Here is a 25921-nt window from a genome sequence, read left to right as displayed (position 1 = left end):
CCTTGGCTCTGTCCCCTGCACCTCTTCAAAGACAAAGGAGGCTCTCCATCAGTGCTCAGGTAAGACGGATAGCTTGGATTTTGGACTTTCTCCTCTGTATCCGATGAAAGTTTCTTTGTAAAGTGTTTTAGCAGCTGCACAGCCGAAGTAAATACTCAAACGCCGTTAGTGCAGAACGGATAGTGGGCACTCAGCAGCAGACTTGGAAAACAAACTGCGTGAGTCAGTTGGTGACTTTTTTGTCTGGACAAAGCACTGCTGGCTTTCCACTGATGTGCAAGCTTTGAGAGGAGCATGACAGGAAATTTGCACGTCAGTGAAATATGGAAACAAGCGAAGCCAGTAGGGATTTGTGGCAGAGCAGCAGAGCACCGGTAGGAAAGATAATATACTGAACATACTGGACATACCAAATCTTTTAGTCTCAGCATGTCTTGTTCCATTAAGCTGATTATCTTTTTCTTTTTTAAAAACTCGAGATATTTAACGTCATGCATCACTCAACGCGGATATTGTTTCATCGTTAAGATAACTTCATACATATGCATTATTACCATACTCACTCCTGTGTCACTGATAGCATTTCCGTCTCCATGGCTTCCTTTTGTATTGTGCCAGTCAGTGAGACAGTGACCCCTATAGATTTTCCAGTGAGCCAGCTTTGGTGTCCACTGGCCTCGTCTTTTGTCTGTGCTGCCTGCAGCTCTGACCTCTCTGGTACAATGCTCTGCAGCATGACGAGAAGCAATAACCGGTGACTGACATTAACATCCCTGTCTCCTTTTGTCAGAGATGATAATTAATAAATCATGCACAGGGGAGCATGGCAGACTGATTGTGCCCTTTGGTGTTACGTGTGGTAAGGATTAGCATCAACACAGCTCTGCACACTGTTTTCCAGTTAATAGGTCCCTGAACTTTAAACTTTGGGCCAAAAGCTGAATGCATCTTAGCAAGCATGGAATTGAAGTCCCTCATCTGTATGCACTAGTTAGTGTATATGCTGGCACCTCAGGTTACTTGCCCCCTTAGTTTCTAAATGTCGTTACCAGGCAAGTGTTGTGTTTCACTTGTGGTTTCCATTTGAATGATAAGACTTGTTACAGGATCAGCAAATAGGGAGATGTGGTTTACATCGAAACCACTCATTGCTGATGCCGTGGAGTTAATTGGTACATGCATTACCAATTCAGCTTACAACACCGATAACCCAAGGATCAAAGAACAATGAACAATGAAGAGTGTGCTTTTTTTGTTGTTGTTGTTTTATTTTGGGGGGTTTGTGTTTTTGGAAAACCCATCACTCTCATGCTTCATTGACAGTGACTTATCTGTGTCTGTGTGTGCACAGTCTCTCCACGAGTCCAGCACAAGAAGCTCCACGATGCCGGACACAATGTGTGTAAGATTGTTCAAAAAAAGCTTTCCCAAAGCTATCCTGCATCTTTCCACCCAAACCTCTGAAATGTAAAACCTACTAAGGTTACACACACACACATATAGTGACCTTAGTAGACTCTGCAATGCATGCAGAGTATTATTAAACCCAATGTCTAGAAAATGGGAAAAACCTCTCAGCTTTGCTTTCCTTCCTTCCATCCATCCATCCATCAACTATCACTCTTATGGAGGTGGCTTCACCCTTGACTGCTATGTGACCGCACATGCAGCTGGGGCTGGAGCGGGCATTATGTGGCAGAGTCTGACCTCTTTACTTGAATCCCCTTCCAGCATGTCCAAGGAGCCCAGTTCCAACCTGGAGAGTGCCATGCAGATGCTCATAAAGACCTTCCACAAGTATTCAGGGAAGGAAGGCGACAAGTACACTCTGAGCCGGGGTGAACTGAAGGAGCTGCTACTAGAGGAGCTGGGGAGTTACTTAGGGGTAATAATGTGGTTTGCACACTAACACACTAATACAGTTTACAAATATGCATGATGCAAGTGAAGATATTAACTCATCTCCTCAGACACACAAGAACGAACAAGCCTGTGCAGTTATGTATGCCCACAGACGCACGTGCATAACACCTAACACATTCTTAAGCCTGTCTCTCTCTCTGTTCCTCACTGACAGAGCTCCAAAGATAATGAAGCAGTTGAGAAGGTGATGAACGACTTGGACGCCAACAACGACGGGGAGGTGGACTTCACCGAGTTCATCATTCTGATGGGCGCCCTCACAGTCGCCTGCAACGACTTCTTCCTGGAGTACAAAACAGACGACAAACCCAAAGATGGCGAGTCAGCGCAGAAGAAAGATTGAATCACTGCAAAAGAAGGAGGGGGGGGAGAAAAGTGAGATGGAGAGGGTGTAAAAGAACTGTAAATCAGGAGAGGAGATAGAGGACAGAAGTGCAATGGCTTCTCTTTTTTTGTCTTATGCAATATGTAAACACTACAGCTACACACGAGGGAAGAGGTCCAGCGCTTTAGTTTATGGTTTCACAGAACACGGAGCATTTAGGAGGAGTAGTGTTTTTCCTTCTGCAAATGTTTCTCATACCACAGCTTATCCGGAGCTAGTTGCACTGTTCTCAGAGCAGTGGCTAGTTTTATATACATGACAGGGTTAATTTCAGCTTCTTCTAACTCAAATTCAGCAGTCCCTTAGATTTAATAAGGCACGGGAAAGACAGGAAGTTTGGGGATGTTTGAGAATGTCTTGCACGTGAACAACTTGAGAACATATATGTAGTCACAGAATAAGTTACAGATTATACCAGCGTATGTACTCAGTCTTGAAAATATTTACGATTTGTCCCCTCTCTTTTGCTTTTGTAATCTTTTCAAAATATTAAACATGGCATTTAACCAAATATTAAGCGTGGTGTTTGCAGTGTCACGTACTTGAAAATATAAGCGGACTCTTACAATGCAAAAGTACAAATCTATCATTTGTCACAAAAGCATTCTCCGGCACATGTGGCAGCTGGAAATCAAGTTAAATGCGAGTGTAAGCACTGACATTTTGTGAGTGCTGCTTGTCTGTGTGTGTGTGTTTATGCATGTCTGTGTGTATCTGTATATTGGGGATTCCCACAGAGTAAACTGCTCCAGCTCACACATCCTGCCAACAATATCCTGCAAGTCTTGTTCCACTAGATATAAGCTGACCCAGATGTTTGACTTGGAAGTGCAAAGAAAACTTCTTCAAAAGAGGAAGACAGAGGGAGGAGAGAAAGAAAAAGAGCGAGTGTGAGGCAAAAATAATGAGTGCTTTTGTGCATATGCCTGTGTGTGTGTGTAAATGAAAAGAGGGACAGCAAAGCCAGAGAATGGATCCAATTTATGAAATACATCAGTCAAGTATGTAAGTTGGAAAGTGGTGGTATAATCACAGAGGAATGCTCAAGCTGCTGTGACTGTGAGCACACTAACTGTCCCTCTCTCACACACGCACGCACACATAGATCAGTAAATCAACACGTCCTCTTCCACCTCATTGGCTTTTGCAGCTGCTCGTCACTTTTAAAATATGGCTGGAGAGGAAACACAAAGCAGATGAGTTACATTAGAACCTCTCCTTTCAGTCCACTGAGGGATTTCACTTGGAGGTGTAATTGTGCTTGGACACTGATGAGCTCAACTACCTGCTCTTCTTACCTTCAGCAATATTAAGAAACTGATTCCAGGTCAGCAGTGCGTCAGCGGGCGTGGCTTAAGCGATCCGCTTTCATTCCTCAGCCCTCTGTGTTTTCCAGAGGTGTCCTCTGGTTGGTCGGTTTGAATATTTGAGCTCGAGGTGCGGAGCCCGCAAACAGGTAATGATTTCAAAACAACGTGTGTAAATGTTAACCTGTTTTGGCCCGAGGCAAAGCAAACGACCTTTAATGGCTGTTAACGGTCTTGTTTACTACTTTTCTTGTTTCATTCCAGAGCAATGATTACTTTCAACCACTTGCAGTAAGGAAAGTAAATAAGAGAAAAGTTTGCAGTACAACACACACATGGATCTAGCATTCAAGGGGGAAAAAAGGAAAAAAATATACAGATCATAACAGTGGACCTAATTCTGCAGAATTAAATTTGTAATTCTAATATTCTCCCTCTATGCTGCACATTTCAAAGCTTTAGTGAAGCTCTTTACTGAATTCTTCCTTTTTGCTTTGAGCATTTGAGTTAATCAGTGTCAGGGAAACTGCCTGTAAATGTTTATAGTCACTTCAAATAAATAACTGTAAAACTCTAGGAAGGGTAGAAAGAGAAAGATGTCGAGAGCGAGAGCAACAAGATGCAGGAAAGCCACTATTCCATGTGAAAGACAGGCAGCACAAAATCCTGAAATGGAATTTAGTTTGATTTGTTTGTCACCTGAATCTAGTGAAGCAAACTGGTTTGTCAGCTCTGCTTGCCTTTCTGTACAAGTCTGCGATACCAAGTCAAGTCAATCTGCAACACACAAGGAGGGCACACGTCATATATTTTACTTGGGTAAAAGTGCCAAAGTTATAGCTGCTTTGGTGTTAATGAAATTAACAACAAGTGTGCTGGAGTGGCAACAACGACACAACCTTCAAAACAGGTCACTGACATTTTTTTTTCCTGCTCGTCTTTTCAGACTGTTTTTCACTAGTTTTGCACTTGAGTAGGGTCAGAGTCATGAAGTGAAAGTCCAAGTCCCCCAACATGGAACATCAATAAATGTTATTTCTAGAAGGTTTGCTGCATCTCCCATCAAAGTCTCAAGTGGATGAAGTAGATTCTAGGTGATGGGCAGTTACACTGGGAGAGCTGGACAGGGTTGTAGAAGGTCCTTAACCCATCACCAAGCCCAGTATCTGGTCCTTTCTGCAAAGAAGAACAGGATGAGCTACAAAATGACTTCCAACAGGCCACTGGTGTGAATGTCTCTGATCAAACACTCAGAAACAAACTTTGCCTTAGGCCCGGTGTCCTCTAGTGGAGCCCGATCGGAATTTGCCGTTGAATACCAGAATTGGTGCTTCAACCACTGGCACCCTGTACTTTTCACTGGTGAGAGCAGGTTCGCTATGAGCACATGTGACAGACAAGAAAGGGTCTGCCTGTAAGATTGTTCAGCATGACCAGTTTGGTGGTGGGTCAGTGATGGTCTGGGGGGGCATATCCATATCCATTAGATATCAGGATGAAATGGATGAAACCCTTGGACACACCGTCAGATACTACACTGGTCCAGTGGGTCCTGGGTTCCTCCTGGTGTACAACAATGCCTCATGTGGGAGAACATGCAGGCAGTTCTTAAAGGATAAAAGAATTGATACCATTGACTGCCCCCCACGTTCACCTAACCTAAATCCACTAGAACAGCTCTGGGACGTTGTGTCTCGGTCCATCCAATTCCACCAGGTTGCACCTCAGACTGTCCAGGAACTTCCTCAGGAAACCATCTGTTCTATCATTGGTAGCATGCCCCATCATTGTCAGCCATTCATAAAAGCAATAAAATTTCGGCAAAATGTACTAGCCTGCATCATTTTCAATTTGATTTTCGTGGTGTCTTTGAATCCAGGCCTCTGTATGTAGATAATTATCATTTTCATCAAGCAATACGGCATCCTTTCACTCCTAACTCATTATTGTGTCCATGTCACTATAGATATCCAACATTTTTTTCCTACTGTGATTTTTCTTTCTTTTTCTGAAGTTTTTCTTTAATTTTTTGAGCAGTGTACTAGTGCAGAAGTCTTAGGAGAACAACATGCATCACATGAAAAGTACTTTTCCTAACTCTGCGATTCTGTTTTATACGTATATTGAGAGCAGTCCTGGGTTTGTCCGGTGAATTATAGGCTTGTAGCTGAGGTTTATCAGCTGTGAATCAGGGTGAGACAGACATGCCGCATGAGTTATGCTTCGGAGCAGTTACTTAATTCTCAGTCAAATGACCTTTTCAACCACACAGGGATGAACAACAGCGTGGAGACATCCTGCAAACAGTGTCTAAGAGCACGCCTGACCTCGTGAGGTGAGCTGATTTAAACTTAAAGACAACAGTCTCCGCATGGCAGGTGCATCCTGTGTGAGGAGAGGAGATGAGCATTACAAAGCCAGGCCATGTCTCTGGCACAGAGTCTGATGCATCTGATAAGGACCTGCAGGAACACTTCGGTTACCAACAGAGCAGGTCAAGCGACACCCAGATGTCAAGCCACCCTGTCCATCAGGCAGCGAATCCTGAAGCGATCATGTCAGGCTGTCATGCAAGCCTGAGAGGGGCTCAACGATTGCATGACAGCCCTGATGGCACTGATGTGAGAGCAAACTAAAATTAGTCATTCGAGTATACAGTAGCATAGGTGGCTCCAGGTCTATATCATTTGACGATTCATTCTTTTCCAGGTGTATCCCCCGCCCCTCTTGGGTAGAATTTGAGAAGGCCTGCTTTCCTCCGCTTCATGAAATCCATCTTGATAGAAGACCGCAGGGAGACCTTGTGGGTGCAGCACAGTGCCAGAAAGAAGTCAGCAAGCAAGTGGATTACATTCATAAAGAGCAGGCTTTGTTAATGAAAAGGGCATTACCTCAACTTCTGAGGTGCTTTTTGTTTCTTTTAATTGAACTTCAGGAATTTTTTATGCTTTTGCATGACCATTTAAATTACAATTCTTACTTCTTCTGAAATAATCTTTAAAAGTGTATTACAAACCACCAACTTGACCACGCACACACAAAGAGCACTTTAGAGTTAAAGCTAAGAAGATCAAGATGGAGAAAAGTCTGAAAGGAAGAATTTTTCAATCATCTCGCAACCCCACAGATTTATCTTGTGACTAAGTTGAGGTACAAAGTTTGAGAACACTGTACTAAATCTTATAAGAGAGATTTACACAAATAATGTTGCTCACGAGGATCATTTTTCTGCAGATTGACATCTTTCAGTATGTTTTGTTGATAAAGCCTCTATTTCTATATTCTTGCATTTATTTCAGAATTTGAAATATTGTTAGTTTATATAATTAAATAATCTCTGTGTGGTTTTGCGAACATTAAAAAAACAAAACAGGTTTATTTTTGTAGCCAAGCAGGTTAAAAAACGTGCTACGTAAGTCACCCGACACCGATGAACTGCTTAAACAGGTAACGGCAAACAAATATCCATGACGTGACAACACTCGTGAGAAGGCTGAAAGTCATCTCCATATTAGGACTAATGAAACCCAACTTGTGGCTCTCCTTAATGAGCTAAAGCACAAACTCTTGGCATCACGCACGGTGACGGTGTCCTCCGTGAGAGTCAAGGAGACAACCTCAAATAACACCGACAGGGTGAAGAAGGTAAAGGAGAGGGGCGAATGATACGTAAGAAAAGGAGGGAATGAGAGAGTGATGGTGTCAATTGCTCCTGTTTTTTCCCCCTTCACATTAAGTGTCCTTGACATGGCTGTAATGATACTACTCTACCTCTTTGTCTGTTTTTAGCACTGCATTTATCTTAGATCTACACACGGCACATGCCAGGTGCTCATTGCATTCACGTCAGCCGTTTGTTCTTAACATGATACTCACCTGAACTCCCCACTGGACTTTTGCCCTTAACCTGGAATATTATTCTGTCTCCTCATTATCAGCACAGAGTACTAAACTTCCAGGTAAATTATCAAACTGCTGAAACCACAATCAATCTCTCACATTTAAAGATTCATTGTGCTCAAAAATGCCCTCATTCAGTCACTCGGCTCCTCTGGGATGTTGGGACACTTTGATCTCTCTCTGTCTTTCAGCGCACGCATCACTGACACAAATACCCTCACATTCTGCTGTTTATGTTGCTGATTTATTGGGATCAGAGACAGGCTCACAGGGGATATCCAGCATTGAGATTCAGGACCTTTTATTATAATCTGCTCTACAGTGTTCACACAATAGGTTTTCATATATCAAAAGAGACTAATAAAAAAAAAGAATGAAATGTATAGCAGGTGTGTCTCCTCGGATTACTACTGTTTGAACTGAACTCCCATAAAATCTTTGAAGAGACATGTTAATGGCAGACCTCCAAAAATGTATAATAAAGCCAAATGTAACCTTTGGAAGGACTGTATTTTCTTGTCAGCTGACAGCTTAACAGGAGACTGAGCTGTAGATCAAAGTGGTACAAAAATGAATTCCAGCATTTAAGAGTAAAGACACGATGCCAAATATTTTAGATTTAGAATGCAAGAAGAAACACACATTAAGAATTCAGTGAATATAATACAGTCACCAGTTTGTGCTTCTGCCGTTTAGCACCAGAGGGCATTACACCTGAGGGATAGCAGCATTAGAAACAAGGGAATGTTAAACAGAGACGAGACTGGCATTTCTTTCATGCACTTTTACTGTAGGAGCCCTGTAATTAAATGGAATTTCACTTCTTTTATTTAAAATTACTATGTAACTATATTTACCTACAAATACTTAAAAAGTAGGCACACTAATATAAGGGAGTAACAAGTCAGATTTTTATAGGAAACAAAGATATGTAAAAATACTATAAGTAAATTAAAATACTGTGCAAGTGATTTTAAGTGTAATTTCATGGTAATTTTACAGAAAAACAAAACAATATTTCCCCCATCTTTTTTGGGAGGTCATAATATGGAGTGGAATAACCTTGCCACTTTACATTTGTATCTTTCTTTTTCTTTTCTTTGTTTGCATCTTTTTTGAATGTTCCTTATGTTGATGTGTATTGTGGATGTTCCATTATTTAAATGTCTTTTGATTTTACCAATAAAAATGTGATAAAGACTCTTCTTGCTTACAATCTTACAAGAAAACATGAATAACACAACTTGCAGATCTATGTGACCTAATTGTGGAGCCAAGCAGTGGCGGATCTACACAATTTTACATAGGGGGGCAAATGAGGGGCGAGAGATTGAGGCAGGGTGGCTCATAACTCTTCAGTGAAGTAGTGAAAATCCCATATTTGTTAATGGAGTCAACAAAATATCCACAAAAACACTTTAAAACTATTTATTGTATCATTATCTCTTCTAAGAAAACAAAGACAATTTTTAGGTGGGTAATTTTAGACAATTAGTTTTTACAAGTATTTTAAAGACATAAAAGGAGGGCAAGGCTCTACAGCTTGGGGCCAGTTGCCCCACCCCACCCCCCTGTATATCCGCCCCTGAAGCCAAGTCTAACCTATTTTTTTGTTTGTTTGTTTTTTCACAATCACTGATCAACAATAATTTTCAAAGGAAGTGTACAGAAAGTGGGAGTGTCTTCATTGTGTATAACACCTTAAAATCACGTAAGGGTTAGGTTACAGTATTATTGTTTATTTCTGTAAAAACCTGACTTGGTTCCCACATATTCTAGTGTACCTAACTTTAAGAATTTGTAGATTTATATAATTACATTGTAACTTCTAAATTCTGTTCATTTATAGGTGAATTACACCGTCAGTCGTGGGCCATATTAAAAAATGTTATCTAAAGTTTTCTTACCACAAATCACAGTAATATGCAGAACTCCTTTACACGTGCTCCCACAAAAGTCTCATTAAGCTGGACCCAGACATTAAAATTCAGCGTCAGCTCTAACTATTGTAAAGCTTTCATGTCTTCAAGCACATTGCACCAGGGTGAATCACCAACTCTTCACAGTGCAGATAATACAGCAGAAACAACACCCTCATTCACAGTAACACAGTGGAAATCTTCAAGGCACCGTGGTTACAGATAACCAACAAGCATACAATCATAAATTAGGAATGCATTAAGATGATACACATAAAATAGATGGGCTTTGTTCATATTTTTGTAAGTGGAATTAAATGCTTATGTGCATGGGTTTTTGTGTGTGGAGAATTCTTTTTGTTAGGAATTTGGTACAATGTCCCAGCAGCTCCACTAGAGGGCGAAAGAGAGCCAACTGAACTGAAATGTTAGGTCTCCATCGCAAAAGTACTTTCTGCTTCACAGACTGTGTCACATTGTAGCTTTTGTCATAAACATAGTGAGTGATTAAAACATCTTGTGTGTTTACAAACTCCAAGTGACTTTTTTATCAGTAAAAGTGCCCCATCGTCCCTGCTGAGCTTGCTCACATGCAAAACAGCAGCATGGATGTTTTGCATGAGCTGCACATCAAAGTGAAATAAAGGAAGCAGCCAATTGTAAATTTTAGATATGGAGACTTTCGCAGTCAATTTGGTGATGAAATAAAGATAATTAAAAAACACACCACATAAGGCAGGGTTAGTTTGCTGTATGGATGATAGTTCCCTGAAATCAGAGCTGATGTTTTGATTGCTTTTTGGAACCATTTCTTCTCCCTTACTCACATCCAGGGGTGTGTTTGTTTTGCATAGTCAAGCTAAGTTATGATTGAGTCAGTGGATGCGAGGCACTGGGTGCAGCAGGGTCATGTGCTCTGCTCCGTTGAAAGGCAGACGCTGAGTGGAGTAGTGGTGCACCACCTCTGGGATGCTGGGGAACACGCAGCTGCTCTGGTCCAGGGTGTAGCCATTTTCTTTAGTTTGGGCAACAATGATATGAACGCATCCCTGACTGGTCCTGACTCACACAAACAAACACACACACACACACACACACACACACACACACACACACACACACACACACACACACACACACACACACACACAAACACAAACAGAGGAGAGGAAAAGGAAAACAAGATTTGACTGCGCTGCTGAACATCCAAAACTGATAACAGATGGGCAAAACCAGCAGTAGTCTGTCTCTCTTCCCTGTTCAACTTTGCACTTTAAGTGGGAATCTTAGCTTCAAATTAGTTACTGAAATATAAAATCCGAATAAAAATATCTGTATCCTGCATATGAAGTGTAACTTGGATATATTTACTTATAAATCAGCTTCATGTGTATATGTAAGACTATTTTACTGGTTGCATATTTTTGCCTGCTCCCTTTTTCAGTCTCCATAGTGGATCATCTGCCCCCATTGCACCCTATCCCTGTGCTCTTTTGTCAACCTTCTCTATGTCCTCCTTCAGTACATCCATGAATCTTCTGAGGTGCTTCTCTTTTCCTCCTCCCTGGTAGCTCTATATTCAACATGAAGCCATACTGCTCACATATAAAGATATGATTTTAAGCAAAAACGTTGAACAGTCTTAAAAAGCTTAATTAAAGTATATACATGAAGCTCTTTAGCTTACTTCTTTTAATCTTGTGATACATCAATGATTCAGGTAAGCAACATTTCAGCTCTCCACACAGTGTCAATGCACTTTCAGACTGCACTCACTTGAGGGCGATGGAGTACTTGCTGTTGTCCGACTCGCTGTTCCGGACCAGGAAGCTGGCCTCTTTGCAGGAGTGCAGCTGAAACTCCGCCTCCTGCCGAGTCACGCAGCCATGGTACCAGCTGAGACAGAGGGTGGGAGCGAGGGAGATGTCATTTCATCTGCAACTGATTATGTGTAGGTCCTCATTTTATGCAACTCCTTGGAAATGAGCATTACTCTTACATAACACTACAATTTATTAATGCTCTGGAGTGAGATTTATAGCCAGAATAAGAAACAGATGCACACTGTGACCATGAAATTCCTGGAGAAAAATGTTTTATGTGTGTCTATGAGGAAGATTCCCCACTGTGAGGTACAACTCTGATTCTGCCTCACTTCATTTGTCAAGATTCACATTAATAAAATGAAACAGTTACTATTCTGGTGCAACGAGTACATAAGAACCTCCTCACCTCTGTTTTTCCAGTGGCAGGGAGGGGTCCACGGAGCAGGCCTCGGTTTCAGAGCTGCTGCTGGAGGTAGAAGATGGCAGCAGGGCTGGCAGAGAGGATCTCAGAATCTTTTGGGTCCAGCTTTTCTGCCTCCGATGCTGATGCTGATGCTGGGCTGGCGGATGTTGGGGCTGTCTAGTAAGTGTAGGGTGAGGCGTCTCATCTTTGGCGGGGCGATCAGAGCTGTCAAACTGTGCTAGGGGAAGACGAGCACCACGAGAAGATAAGAATTTATGTAAAGAAACAGCTGACTGCGGTTTGAACTGGGTGCAGAAGCCTCCTGTCAATATAAAATGATAACACAGACTTTGATGCTGCTACATGATGCTTTTCAGTATGCAGTTGGTCTATGCAGTAATAAAATATAAATGTGAGGCTAGTGCTGGCTGGTCTTTTGAGCAAATATATTTCACATTTATCTAGCTGGGTTGTAGAAACACTGTTTCAATAAAGAAACTGGTTGAAAAGTGGAGCAAAGTCTACTCAGGAGTGCACAGATGCAGAAATGTATGTTATTTTTGTTTGTTTTTTCTTGCTGTTGGCTTTAATTGCATGGCTGTAGTATGAAAAGACATGAATAAATTCTACTGTACCTGATAGGGTTTTAACAATATGCTCCTTCTTCCACTCCCAGGGTAGCTCGTACTCAGTGGAGGGACGAGTGTCCAGCTCTGGCCGCGTGATTGCCGTCTTTTCGCTGTCACCACCTCCCTCGTATGGGATGTCATAGATCTGTACGGGGGCAGGATGAGCTTCATCCGCTGTTCCCTCACTCCCCTCCATCACCACACACACCTTTAGCAGGTCTTTAGATCCTCGACGTCTGATCTCTAGAAAGCATGAGATTAAAAGATGACAGACATAAGCACCTGAACCTGGAGAGGAAGGCTGCAGTGATGCATCACCTCCAGTAGCTGCATAAAGAAGATGGCATCAGTGAATGGCCACAGCTGCGGGCTGGAGACCGAAAAAACACTCGGAGCAGTTACCATCAAATTTCTGGACCAAAATAATTAAATAAAAGCAGTCACTGCTGCCACAGTTAGTGACCATGAAGTCCACAAAAACACATCAAGAAGGGCATAGATATTCATTCTTAATCATTTGTCATTACAACTACTAATCTGTAAATATCCTTAATCCATAAATGAATGCTAATAAGATGCATTTGAATAGATTTTGGTCCATAACATGACTTATGATATGTTCCACTTATTTGAATGGATTATTCAGTTTCTTTTCCAAGTTCATCTTCTTAATGAGTGCTTCTAATTATAATGTAACACATGTCAGTGTAGTTCTGAATCTTCATTAAGGTAACCATAACTGTCACTATTTGATAATGAACCCTTATAAACATCATTTTAACAGCCATTTTATTTGCTAGTCTAATTCCAGTAGTCCATTCCTCGGCAGCTGTTGGGTGCTTACTTGTGCTAACTGGATAAATTAGGAATAAAAGTGCAATTTTTGCACTGCTGCTGTATATCAGAGCATCATTATCAGAACCCAAGCAATTTATTTGGTGGTTTGCTGATTTCAAAGTCTGATTTACTGGCAGATTTTTTTATCCCCCAGATAAATAAAGTGAGCAGATTTCTGTGACATTTATCGTGTTTCATTACTTATTATTCCTTATTGAGATAATATGAAAATATAGTTTAAAAGTAATCTGGTTTTATTGTCAGGAAAACCTGTATTAGCTGGTTGATGTGTTTGTGATTGTTGTAATTATAGAGAACAGAAAACTATAATAAGGCTTCACTCACAAAACTTTAACACATCTAATGCCTTAAAACACAGAGACATGCACTGGACAACTGCACTTTACGTCAAGTTTACAATGCTGCCTTTTAATGTATTGTGTATATCTATTCATTGTGTGTCTGTGTTTAAAGCAGAGAACTACTACACAGAGATTTGTTATGTGCAATAAAGAATAATTAAATCTTTGAATCTTGATGTCTTCTTATTTTATTATGTCAGTGTCAACAAGCAAAAATCTAAAGTGATTTCAATTCAGGTTTATTCATATGTGCCAATTCACAACAACAAACCCATTAAGGCAGCTTAAGGCGTTTTCAAAAGAGTAGAAAAAGGTTATTATTGCAAAGAGTCCTGCTGCGTTTTAGAGCAAGGTTGAAAGTTATTACACTTTCATAAAATAAAGCAACATCACGACTAGATGTAAAATAATTGTAAAACAGTCATTAATATAATATTATTTATTCTATCTATGTAATACATTTTGTTCTAGTCACTGAGATCAGCTGCCAAATAAAGATTAATAAAGATGCTGTATACTGAGTCACAGTATTGTGCACTGCTTACTTCCTCAGTATGATTTGAGACTCTTAAACTGACTCATTCACATCATCACATCCTCAGTAGACTTCTCTGATGAGGTGTGGAAGTCGCACAGCCACTCACCAGACTAGAAGCTACTACAGCAATAAAACATTTTCTCATTCACAGCGGGCTATTGTGAGTAACTCTTTCAGTTTAAACAATGGACTGATGGAAGGAAAGGTCAGGGGAGCATGTGATTGGACGACTGGTCACCAGTCCTCCTTGACGCTGGGAAGTTTTGATTAATGGTCCGACAGCTCCATATGGGGGTTTACACAAAACTGTGTCAGAAATGCAGGGGGAGCGCACTGAGGGCAAACTTCCTTTTTAATGAATAGTACCAGGAAACAGAGGCAGGAAAGAGGAAGCAGGAACAGGAAACTACACCCATTGTCCAGATGGGGTACAGAGAGAGCGCTACGGGAGTGAGTTCATGTTCTCACTGCGCTGCCTGGAGAGACTCAAAATGGGAATGCTGTCAGTCACAGGAGGACCCTGTGGTAGTAAAGACCAGAGCATCCTGATCAAAGTCTTACCGGTTATCATTTGCTGTGCATCGTACGGCTCCATGTAGCCATCGTTCTCACCAACCCTCTCTGCCTCCCTTTGCTCTCTGGTTTTCTGAGCATCAAAAGGATCCGCATAGTCCTCAAGGATAATGACCTGGTTAAAAACACAGTGAAATTATTCTTTTTTCATGTATAATTAGATTCTTTAAACACAAAATAAGGTTTTCAGAATAAAGTTTTAGAAGGGTCGAGGAAAAACTGTAGGAAAGCCCAAGCAGTAATCTTATATAGACAAAGAAAATGCAGAAATGTTGTCAGCTGATGATCACAATTAGAACATTTAAGGGATGCTGGTCTATTTATAACTATCAATAATCAAGAAAGCTGGACGGGCTGAATGAACAGGACACACCAACCTGAGTCAGAGGTAACAACATAATAACAAAATGCCCAATCAGCAAGTGTAAGAAGTAGAAGTATATGTCAGGGTTCAGGGTCGCGAGCAGCTGAAACTTCACTCGGCTTCTAGACAGAGAGTGGCAGGGTACACCCTGGACATCTGACTTATCTTATAGCAGGTGCTAAATATAATGTCATCCATCATCTCTAGCATGAAATACAGCTCAAACTAACAATGCTTTCATTAAAAGTTGGCCTTGAAGCCATTGTAATACTTTTTTTGTCTATAAAATGTCAAAAATAGTGAAAAATACCCTTTACACTGTATCCTGTCAGAGCCTTTTTTTTCTTTTGGCAGAACAAAAGTTTTATAGTACTCCTTTTTTAATAAGAACAGATTTCAGCATAAAATATTTAATACAAAGAAAAAAGTTACACCAGATCCTAAAATTTGAAGATAAGCAGAAAAAACTGAGCATTTTCCAGATGTTTTTTCTTGTGCTAAATATAGTCTCAGCTTCCCTGAGGACACTGGGAACGAGGTACTAAATTAACTGCAGTAAACAACGAGACAGGCTTCAGTTAGAAGAATATTTAATGCCTTGTTTTACACATGTACTGAAGTCTATTGTCTCTGCACATTTACTTAACCTCAATTATTCTGCTGCATCAATCACACCCGAGTGTCCTGTCACCTTATCAGTGACACAGAATTTCTTGTTTACTTTACAAGCCATGAGAGACAATGGCAGGCTGCAAAAACTGCCTCCCTAAAATCACTTCCAGCTGCCTTTGGAGTTTGAATAAAGGCGAAAAAACTCAGCCTGCCGAGTGTAAATGAGCACACCAACAGCTGTTAAGGGGTTTAGTTCAGAAGGATCCAGCAGGACAAAGTAGTGCAGATGACAGCACAAGTATACAGACATATTAAGCCTTGATCAAGTTTTATATTCTTCCTCCCTGTGAAGAAAAGGCATCATTTTTTCACTAAATGGGAGAACAAAAGTTTAGATGTGCAAGACAAGAACTACAAGAACTTGACTGATCAAACCCAGCAGCAACTGCAAATGATGTCATTTTTTTTTCTCACCATCTCCTCCCTCACTTTTCTATGATTCTGTGGGGGTTTTTTAAACTGAGCTGGAGGGCACTTTGGTTAGCGCCTGAGTATCAAGTAACCTCTGCTTTTTATAACATGATAGCCATTACTGGAGGGATGGGATGAATGTAGTAAAAGAGAGGGAGGAGTTGAATAAAAGGACATCACTGAGCTATATCACATACACAAGAGGGAGGTGAAGGCCTCACGTCTGACCACAGCTTTGTTTTCAAGGTGGGGAAGATGGGCGTATGGGCGAGGGGTGGAGAGGAAGAGAAAGAGAGAGAGGCGGAAAGAGAGGAGGAGGAGGAGAGGACACAATGGGAAGCAGAGACAAAGGGGGATGGGAGAAAACAAAACAATAATATCAATTTTCAGAGCTTGGACTGGATCCTGCCGACTTTGTTGCCAACAGATTTGATGACTCTCACTCTCAGTGTAGAGTTTGCTTACAAGGTGCAAACGGATGGTTTTGATTCACTGCTGCTACATCCGTGCCAGTTAAAGTTATTCCACAACTGCTTGAAAAGTTTGTAGAACTCAGAATATAATAAGATTTTATTATACTAGTATGATTAGGCTGAATAAAGTACAGAAACAAACAAACACAGTAAGCAGATGTTATTTTTTATATTATTGTGGATCACTGGTGTAATTTATGAGTTAAGTTGGAACTAATTCTTATAATTTATTGTTTAATACAATAAAATAAATGTTCTGAAGGCCCATCAGAGGTCTGTGTGCAATCTTAATCTGAAAAGCAACAAGTGGATATAACACAGAGGAATATCTTTAATGAAATAACGAAATAATATATTCTTTCTCTGGATACAATTATTATCTATCTAAATGAACCAACAGCTGCAGCACCTTTAAATGATAATCAGGGGGGTGACCTCCTTTAATTAGCTAGTCTTCACTCTTTTCCAATTATTTTCAAACTACACAACAATACGATTTAAATCAGACGGGTTTTTTTAAAGATCCATATCCCAGAAGCAGTATTTATCTGATGGGGCATCTTACAGGGAGGGTTAAACCTTCTAAATCTGAAAGGGAAACTTACGGTTTCTGTTTTGCTCTTTGGCTCTTTGGCTGCTTTCTCCGCCTCAGGTGCCACTGCGCTGGTGATGGTACCGCTGTTGAAGCTGGGACTCTTGTCCTGCTTGTCCACTCTGATCAGCCGACTGATGTATGCGTGGGCAGACGGAGAGCTCTTAATGGATCTGGGCTGCTCATCAAACACCGGTTCTGCTTTGGAGTTCTTGCGACTTTTCCCAGACAGGAGGTTGTCCCACACTTTCCCATCTTTCGGAGAGCTCACGCCGTTTCTACTTAACTCTATAGCCGAGTTCTTTCGATTTCTTCCGGACAGGAGAGACCCGACTCCTCCACCTACTCCTCCTCCTCCGCCCGTGCTATCCGCAGAGGAGTTTTTACGATGGCCCGTTTTGGAGGCCGGCGCTTTGGTACCGATGCTCGCCACCAGACCTGGTTTATTGGCTCTCGGCTGCGTGCCTGATTCGGAGACTGAGCGGATCCTGTCGGCACCATTCTTCAGGTTCATGGGGAACTCTTTGAACCACTTTGCCATTGTAACTCGGATGGAAACCTCCAAACCTCTCTGCCTGTTCCGGCACTTTGTATCTCCATACACCAGGGCCCCAGAGACGCACCTTTAGAAATCACAGCCTTTCTAACAAAAGACTTCCGCTGCTTTATTCTAGGATACAGCCTGTGTCGACTGGATCTCCTCACCTCAGTTTAAAGCATGTCATAAAAGCGTGTAAGCGAATGGATCTATTCTTAAATCTTCAATTTCGAATTAAAAAAAAAAAGTTTCTCATGCCTGTTTGGCAGGCAGTAACAAATACCGCAATTTTATCCCATCTGTGATCTCTTAAAACTGTTCCCTTTTCTACTCTGAGGAAAAGTTTATTCCCTTTGAATGAAGAGAGGTCTCCGGAGGGGGATGATCCGAAAGAATGTCAGGGTTTTCTTGCTTCTGATTTGTGGTCCCATTCCCAGGGTGGCTTTTCTGAGTTTAAAAACTGTCCACTGTTTCACTGACCCTCCTGGATGTGCCTAGAGTATGGAAAGGAGGGGGTATCTGAGGTCTAGAAGGGGGAGCCAGGACATGGTAGGCGGTGATAAGCCTTTAATTGTAGACAGCGTGGAAGAATATCCATTTTAGGAGTTTAGAGAGTCATGTGTCCAGGTAGCCGAACAAGGACAGTGACACTTTAATTATTCCTTATAGGCCTTATTTTAAAGACCTCTATTTTAATATGGAAATGAAGCAACATCAGTATAAATGCCTCATAAAATTGTGTTTTTATTATAGATTCTGCTTTTCACAGTGCAGAGTGACACTTCCATTTATACATTTTCTTTTCATAAAACTGACAGATGCAGCTGGATATTGTATTTAGGTCATTATTAACATTTAATCTTTATTAAAAAAAAATAAGAATTATATACATAAACATTGACAAACAAGAACTGAATTCAACCATGTGATTTTTGAACTGTTTTTCTTTATTATTTACACAATGTAAACACCACAGGGTTAATTTATCATCCCAAGTACTCCACAAAACGATCCCTCTGACAGATATATATTTTTTATTTTAAATATTTGCGCTGACCCTTGCTTTTTTTAACCTAGTTAAAGTTACAGTTATTGTGAAGATGTGACCTCAGGTAAATCGTAAAATATTATTCGTATAATTTCTGTGGCAAATAAACTGGATTTGTGTTGGTTTTCTATGCGGTTCCCCACTCAGTAGGTCATGTACAGAACTGTATAATGGTTTTTGCATTCAAAGTATCCGTATTTTTTATACAATATTTGTGAATGATCATCAATATGCCACTTAATAACGTGCTTAATTAACAACTTCTACTTAAGATGTGCATCACTACTTTAACTGTACAGGGTATCGTTGAAAATGGTCCGTTCTGGGCCGCTTCATGTACGTCAATCAAAGGTGTGTACATATTCTATAGATTCAAATAATAAGGTGATCGAGGATAATAGTGATAATTCTTCTAATACATCATCTTAAACTCTCATATATTATGCAATACGAGTGGTCTTTTAAGAGAATTTCATATACGTACGCTTTATAGTTTTTACGGATACCTTTCGACACCCCCATATTGGTTTTGAGATGTAACCTTCCACGGTGCGCGATACTCTCGCTTTATCCCTCTTTGTCCGGTTGCGATAGAAGGCCATGATAATTATGGCAAAATTTGCGTTTTTGAATGAATTATAGTTGAATGGTGAAACCAACAAGCATACACCGTGTGACGACTGGTTTGCTGGCAATGACACACCAGAGATTTTCAATTTAAAGGACAGCAGAGCGAGCAACGGAGAAAGGGTACAGTTTGCTTCCAAGACAGTCTGCAAGATGGCTATTAGTAGCATGCTAACGTTAGCTAGTAAGCTAATGTTAGCAAAGTAAACAACAGCTTTTTTTTTTCAAAAACGTAACCGATTTCTTTAAGTCATAAATGCTTTGATGAGTGAAATTGAGTGCATATGTTCACACTTGGATGTAGAAAGCTGAACCACGCTTTCGGATTTTTTGTCGCTACTAGCTAGCCACACTGAGTAACGTGGCTAGCTAGTTAGCCAAGGTAGTAACTAGCTTGCGTTAGCTAGCTGGTCATAGCTACACATCTGTAAGTGATCATTGAGAGAGAAGGAGGGGGTTGCTCTGTAACTTGCTGCTTGTACTGGCAAGCAGAGCCAGGTATCAAGCAACCAGTTTCACTCAGCTAGTAGAAACTGGCTTGCAAAAAAACGTGAACGTGCTCAGTCTTAACTGACGGTGATTTGGTGACCAAAAACCCGGCGTGACAGACACCGTGGCCAAAGATTTGCAGCTGGAAAGGAGTTTGCAGACCTGGGCCAGCTTATCTAGTTACCACTGAGTGCCAGTTTATGTTGTGATGATATTAATGGTAGCGTTACTGACATGACCTGAAGGCAGAATCCACCTAGTCGCCCTATAGCTTTCAAGACGTCGTCATTTTTAACTTTTTTTTTCTTGCATATGAACGGTGATTTGCCACTTCACCGACAGTCATATTAGCCAATGGCTGCCGACTCGGGGAGACTACAGGCGGGACAAGGAAAACGAAGCAGAGGTAGGAATTAATTTCACCCATCTCCAAATCAGATCGGAATCATCCATTACTGCGCTGCAATGGGCTGCACTGGTGCTGTTAGCAAATCCCTTCTCGCCTCCCCCATATGTAAACTTCACGACTGTCTCCGGTGGTGGCTGTTTCTCACAGAGTGGATCTGTGAACGGGGTTCATGTCTATCTTGCTATCAATGTACCTTCAATTCCGTTTCCTCGTTCTCATGTCTTCGTCTTTTCCTGTCTCCCTCATTGACCTTACCTCTTCTGCCTCTGTTTGCGGCCTCTCTCCCTCTTGCCTGGGTCATTTGGTCTGCCTGGGTCATTTGCGATTCAAGGCTTCATAACCTTGGTGATGATAACGCCTGGATGTTTAGCATCTTGTCCTCATGCCAGTCTATGTCCCATCATTGAATCCATCTCAACTGTTGGACTTGACAAAGAGGCCCTAGGTCTAAAGCTGCTCCAATCTGTCACTAAGGGGTATTGGCCAATCCAAATGTGATGCTGCTACTGTGTGGTGGTGAACCAAAAGCATGAGACATGGATGCTGTGTTTGTTGTGACTTATGGTGTTTCCATCTTTCCACCCCTCCCTTTCATGTTTTTCTTTTTCAGCTTCACAGATGAAGAGCCCGGAGAAGAAAAAGGCAAGGAAATCCACGGCTCAGGTAAAAACTGTTAAAAGTTGATTCTGTTTATCTGGACGTAACGTTTTGAGTGGGAGAAACGTTTCGTCACTCATTCAAGTGACTTTTTCAGTCTCAGCTAAATGCAGGTTTCTCCAACCTAAACAGTTATTGGTGATCTACAGTGCCGTGAAAAATTGAAATCTCTGTGGAAAATATATATATATATTTTGCATATTTGCCATATGCAAACATTTTTAGATCATTAAACAAATTTTAATATTTGACAGATATAACCCAACTAAATTTAAAATGCTGTTTTTAAGAGATTTCTTTTCTTAGGAGAACAAAGCTAGCCAATGTCTGCTGGAATTGTATTAAAAAACAAAGAAAGAAACAAACAAACAAAAACTAATTCTAAATCATTATTTCAATGTCATTAACCGCATATTTTGGAACGTAGAGTTCAGTTTCTCCAGCAACACCCAGGCCTGATTACTGCCAAACCTGTTGAATCAAGAAATCACTCAAATAGAACCTGCCTGGTTCTAAAATCAAGTAGGCAAAAAAAAAAAATCTAAAAGCAACACATCATGCCATGATCTAAAGAAATAGCTGAGAAACAAAGTCAGTGACATCTATCAGCCTGTTGCAGTGAAACACGTGGACAGCCATTATCCACTAATGTAGAAAACTTTGAACAGAGTGAACCTTCCCAGGAGTGAACGGCCTACCAAAATTACTTCAAGAACACATCAATGACTCATCCAGGAGGTCAGAAAAGAACCCAGAACACCATCTAAAGAACTACAGGTCTCACTTGTCTTAGTTAAGGTCAGAGTTCATGATTCAAAGACCAAAGACTTTTGTGAAAGTATTCTGTGGTCTGATGAAACAAACTGTTTTGGAAAGTTTGAGTCCTGTTGCATCTGATGTAAAACTAACACAGCATTTCATAAAAAAAACATTGTACCAGCAGAAAAACATGGTGGTGGTAGTGTGACGGTCTGGGGTTGCTTTGCTGCTCGAGGACCTGGAGAAGCTGGCATAATTTAGGGAACCACAAAACACGAATCAGTTCATGCCCTGAAACTCAAGCTCACTTTGCTTATGCAGCAGGAAAATGACCCAAAACATAGCAGCAGGTCCACCTCTTGCTGTTGTGCATGGTCAAAAACAGGTTTTGTGGCCTCGTCAAAGTCTGTACTTGAATCTGAGGTATTTTAGCATGACCTTAAACAGGTTGTTTATGCTCAAAAACCTTGCCTTGTGTGTTACTGAATTAAAACAATTCTGCAAATAAGAGTGGGCCAAAATTCCTTCACATGTGATGTGAAAAACTCAATACCAGTTATCGCAAACACTTAATGGTGATAACTTAAAAAAAAACAAAAGAGCATTTTGTATTTCCATGAGTTATCTTTGTATAATATTAAAATTTGTATGATTTAAAACATTTAAGTGTGAAAAATATTCAAAAAATAAATCTGTAAGGGAACAAATACTTTTTCACAAAACTATGTTTACATTGCTACACTAAAGAGAATTTTCTCAGTAAACAGGTTGACCTAAACATTTATTAGACTGAGAATTTAAATAATTGGTCTCAGAATGCATTGTGTATTTTGTTCTCTGTTTTAGGCTGCGGGTTTCTCCCACCTCACTGAGTTTGCACCCCCTCCTACCCCCATGGTGGACCATCTGGTCGCCTCCAACCCATTTGATGATGACTTTGCATCCCCATCCAGACCTGGTGGGGCAGGTGGACCAGGTGGTGCTCCATTTCTTCCCAGCCCAGGTGCCGGCGGAGGAGGTGGGTATGGAGGTGGAAGCAGAATGACTGGAGGTATGAACTTCATGGGAGGACCAGGAGGACCGGGCGGTGGCCAGCCTGGACGGAGGCCCCCATTCGGCCCTCCGTCTAATGCTGGACCCCACCACCAGCTAGGTTTTGGAGGAATGCCTGGCTTTGGAGGTGGTGGGGGTGGAGGCGGCGGAGGTGGAGGAGGAGCGAGTGGCTTCCCTCCTGGTGGCCCCTCTCAGTTCAATATGCCACCCAGCTTTAGTCCACCCATGCATCCAGGGCCAGGATTCAATCCCATGTTGTCCCCAGGAGGTATGGGAGGACCTGGAGGAGGGGGGCCACCACACCCTCGATTTGGGATGCCTCCACAGCAGCACGGACAGGGTGGGCACCCATTTAACAGCCCTCCGTTACCTGGTGGTGGAGGCCCAAGAGGGCCCTTGCCTCCCATGGGAGGAGGCATGGGTCCAGGGATGAACATGATGGGAGGCATGAGTGGTGGCCCAGGTGGCAATATGGTGGGAGGTTTGCCAGGAATGCCCCCTCAAGGACAGTTCCCGCCTTCACAGGATGGCCCTTACCCTGGCCCCAGCCCTCCGGGGCCAGGCAACGAGGATGGAAAGAGCTTCGGTGGAGGTGGTGCACCACCTGGGCCTCAGCAGCAGCAGCAGCAACAACAACAACAGCAACAGCAGCAGCTTAACATGAATCCAAATGGCCCTCCTCCTAATAATACAACACCTGGGCCGCCTCCAAATTCTGGCCCACCTCAGCCTGGGGGTGGCTTCCCTGGCCACTCTGATGTCCAGCAGCCCAATGCCAGTACACCTGTTCAGCCTCCGTCAGCACCACCACAGCCTAACCCCAACTCTTCTCCCACTGGTCCCTTGAATGGATCAGGTCAGCCCCAGCATCCAACACCAAGTCAGCTACAGCCCCCTAGCAATACAAACACCCCTAACTCTAACAACTCTACCCAGCAGCAGCAGCAACAGTCAACCCCACCTAACTCTGCACCAGGCTCCACCCCTTACAACCAACAGAACAGCACTACTGGTACTGGGGGTCCCATGTCAAATACAGCCACCAATTCAGGTCAGAACAACATGACCAACAACAATGGCGGTAACACTCCCGGCAGCAACCCAAACCCTCCCTCTAATTCTACGTCAACTCCAAACACCCAGTCTCCCCTGCCTTCTGGCCCTGCTGCCCCCTCAACCGGGCCCGGCTCTGGCCCTGGAAAACTCGGCAGCTCTGGGATGATTTTCCCTTGTGGTCACTGCATGGCAGAAGTGCACGACGACCAGGACGCCATCCTTTGCGAGGCGTCGTGCCAGCGCTGGTTCCACCGCGACTGCACGGGCCTGACGGAACCAGCATATGGGCTGCTGACTCGAGAGAGTGCTGCTGTTTGGGCTTGTGACTTCTGCATCAAGACCAAGGACATCCAGGCAGTGTTTGTGCGCCAAGGATTAGGCCAGCTGGTGGCGGCCAATGAGAGCTGAGGAGTAGAAGAGAGAGCAGCACTGATTTGGGGCACCTACGGACAAATAGAGACTCTGATCTAACCGAATGACCTGTGTGTGTCTTGTCAGCTACTTGCTCAGCTTTCTCTTGACTAGCCCTTTACTTGTTCACTACACAGAGAAACGCGCTCATCGACTTTCATGCTTATATATAGCACTTTGAGTGACTCTCGGCAAATGATTTTTCCTCCTCTGCCCCCCCACCCCCTTCCTTCTTACAGGAGTCAAAACATGATGAATGTTAAAACTACACAGTCCTTCAGATCTCTAGCCTGCCAACCAGCAAAGCACTGACACCAACACACTACCTCACACAGTTTGTGACTGACTGGCACGGAAGCTCCTACTCTGACTGTGATTTACTCGATACACTCATGTGTCATATTGGTGCGGTGACGACTTAAACAGACACACTTTAGGCGGGGAAGGTGATGTTAAAATATTCCCACAACTGTGTACAATAAGGCTAAATGAATGGAGGATACGTTATTTGACTCGCATCTTACTATAAAACGCTTGAGTCTAGTACTGCCCTATCACATATTAGCCTTTTTTTTTCTTCTTTTTTTTTACGGCAAGAAAGTGAATGAAAATGGAGAAAAACATCACTATATTGCAGTGTAAAAACCTCAGCATCATGTGTATTGTGAAATCTTAAGTGTCAGCTGGGGTACGAATTTTTTTTTAACAGTTCCTGCACATCCACACACACACTCTTTGACTCTTACTTCTTGTATCATTTTATACCCAGTGCTGAATAATCCAAAGGAGACTCGGACTGAGATTTCATCTGTACTTCACAGAGGATCATGCTGTCGAAACAGTTGTAAATATTAGGACAAAACATTTGTCTGGATCTTCCATCAGCTGTGAACATGCCGCAGACTCTGCCAATGATCAAAATAATGAGTTGAAGTCGTGCGTCTCGGTTGTATACGATATGACGTTTTGTTTTTATACAGTGCGTTTGAGTCAGCTGTTTTCTTTTTATCTCTGCAGTACATCATAAATTGTGAAATCAGTGCTTTTGGGTGGTGTTGGCATAGCAAGTAGTGACATCATGTCATATCAGATGTGCATAGTCCTTTTTCAAAAAAAAAAGAAAAGAAAAAAAAATCAAGATGGGCGAGGGGGGTGCATGTGAACCAATGCAGTAAGTGTCTGATTTGTTGATGTTTATATTCTGGTTTCTGAGCTGCAGGAGACCTTAAAGTAGACCAAATAACAAAAGAACGAAGAAAAAAAATACCCATTTTTCACTTTTCTGGAGCAGTACAAGATGTTTCTCTTTCTTCTCGCTTTCCTTAATTTTCTTTAATCAATGTCCGAGTTGCCTTTCTTTTCTTGCTCTCAGCTGTTCCCTTTTATTTTGTACTGGTATTCGTGCTGTGCTCTTGCTCTGCTCTGGTGCCTCCTGGTGGAACCTGGAGGAACCGGAGAGTCCTACACCAGGTGGGGAACAGAAAGGTACTGAACTCTTGAAGTAAAGACAGATTTTTTTGTACTTGTCCATGTCTGTTTTTATTCCCATTTTTAACTTTTATCTGCTAATCATTCTATTAAAATGATTAGAAAACGCAACAGTGTTGTTGCTGTAAATGCTGAGTTAACGGTGCTTCTTTAATATTTGTGTGGCTTTATTAATGGTTTCATCAGATGGGATTATTAGATTATTTTGTTAAGCCTTTATTAATGGATGAATAACTGATTCTTAATACTATTGTGACTCAACACTTTTAATG

At 41.9% G+C, this 25921-nt stretch overlaps 3 protein-coding genes and 1 long non-coding RNA gene across 10 annotated transcripts; 3 read left to right on the top strand and 1 right to left on the bottom strand.

Moving 5' to 3' along the window:
- On the top strand, positions 1-2809 carry s100s (S100 calcium binding protein S). 5 transcript variants are annotated; one of them, XM_039605840.1, is made up of 4 exons: positions 1-59; positions 1352-1398; positions 1732-1885; positions 2078-2809. In XM_039605840.1, exons 2-4 carry the CDS (start codon positions 1385-1387, stop codon positions 2264-2266), a joined length of 357 nt encoding a protein of 118 aa, XP_039461774.1. In that variant the 5' UTR covers positions 1-59; positions 1352-1384; the 3' UTR covers positions 2267-2809. The 5 variants fall into 5 exon arrangements, with proteins under 5 accessions (XP_039461774.1, XP_031595381.1, XP_039461771.1 ...); XM_039605837.1 differs by lacking the exon at positions 1-59 and adding an exon at positions 146-374 and having other exon boundaries at positions 1324-1398; XM_039605838.1 differs by lacking the exon at positions 1-59 and adding an exon at positions 149-374.
- Positions 2810-3636: 827 nt separating this feature from the next.
- On the top strand, positions 3637-7689 carry LOC120435451. The gene is made up of 3 exons (XR_005609737.1): positions 3637-3764; positions 5888-6236; positions 6325-7689. It is a non-coding gene; the product is annotated as an uncharacterized LOC120435451 (long non-coding RNA).
- A 110-nt stretch (positions 7690-7799) lies between these two features.
- Positions 7800-18484, bottom strand: LOC116320020 (SH2 domain-containing adapter protein E). The gene is made up of 6 exons (XM_031739518.2): positions 17128-18484; positions 14591-14717; positions 12299-12535; positions 11667-11901; positions 11211-11330; positions 7800-10493 (listed from the first exon to the last, which is right to left on the bottom strand). Exons 1-6 carry the CDS (start codon positions 17653-17655, stop codon positions 10310-10312), a joined length of 1431 nt encoding a protein of 476 aa, XP_031595378.1. The 5' UTR covers positions 17656-18484; the 3' UTR covers positions 7800-10309.
- Positions 18485-19257: 773 nt separating this feature from the next.
- pygo2 (pygopus homolog 2 (Drosophila)) lies at positions 19258-25778 on the top strand. Of its 3 annotated transcripts, XM_039605829.1 has the most exons (4): positions 19258-19450; positions 20159-20222; positions 20836-20888; positions 22488-25778. In XM_039605829.1, exons 2-4 carry the CDS (start codon positions 20171-20173, stop codon positions 24156-24158), a joined length of 1776 nt encoding a protein of 591 aa, XP_039461763.1. In that variant the 5' UTR covers positions 19258-19450; positions 20159-20170; the 3' UTR covers positions 24159-25778. The 3 variants fall into 3 exon arrangements, with proteins under 3 accessions (XP_039461763.1, XP_039461764.1, XP_039461762.1); XM_039605830.1 differs by lacking the exon at positions 20159-20222; XM_039605828.1 differs by lacking the exon at positions 19258-19450 and having other exon boundaries at positions 19457-20222.
- The last annotated feature ends 143 nt before the right edge of the window (positions 25779-25921 follow it).

Source organism: Oreochromis aureus, linkage group 22, assembly GCF_013358895.1.
Source record: "Oreochromis aureus strain Israel breed Guangdong linkage group 22, ZZ_aureus, whole genome shotgun sequence".
Taxonomy (NCBI): domain Eukaryota; kingdom Metazoa; phylum Chordata; class Actinopteri; order Cichliformes; family Cichlidae; genus Oreochromis; species Oreochromis aureus.
This window is presented reverse-complemented; position numbering and strand designations above follow the sequence as displayed.

Coding starts and splice junctions, on each gene's coding strand:
- s100s (XM_039605837.1), top strand. CDS start 295: ATGACAGGAAATTTGCACGTCAGTGAAATATGGAAACAAGCGAAGCCA. Junction 1,399..1,731: donor TCCACGATGCCGGACACAAT/GTGTGTAAGATT, acceptor ATCCCCTTCCAG/CATGTCCAAGGAGCCCAGTT. Junction 1,886..2,077: donor AGCTGGGGAGTTACTTAGGG/GTAATAATGTGG, acceptor CCTCACTGACAG/AGCTCCAAAGATAATGAAGC.
- LOC116320020 (XM_031739518.2), bottom strand. CDS start 17,655: ATGGCAAAGTGGTTCAAAGAGTTCCCCATGAACCTGAAGAATGGTGCC. Junction 14,718..17,127: donor CAAAGAGCAAAACAGAAACC/GTAAGTTTCCCT, acceptor GTTTTTAACCAG/GTCATTATCCTTGAGGACTA. Junction 11,331..11,666: donor CTGCCACTGGAAAAACAGAG/GTGAGGAGGTTC, acceptor CCTCTGTCTCAG/CTGGTACCATGGCTGCGTGA.
- pygo2 (XM_039605829.1), top strand. CDS start 20,171: ATGGCTGCCGACTCGGGGAGACTACAGGCGGGACAAGGAAAACGAAGC. Junction 20,223..20,835: donor ACAAGGAAAACGAAGCAGAG/GTAGGAATTAAT, acceptor TTTCTTTTTCAG/CTTCACAGATGAAGAGCCCG. Junction 20,889..22,487: donor CAAGGAAATCCACGGCTCAG/GTAAAAACTGTT, acceptor TCTCTGTTTTAG/GCTGCGGGTTTCTCCCACCT.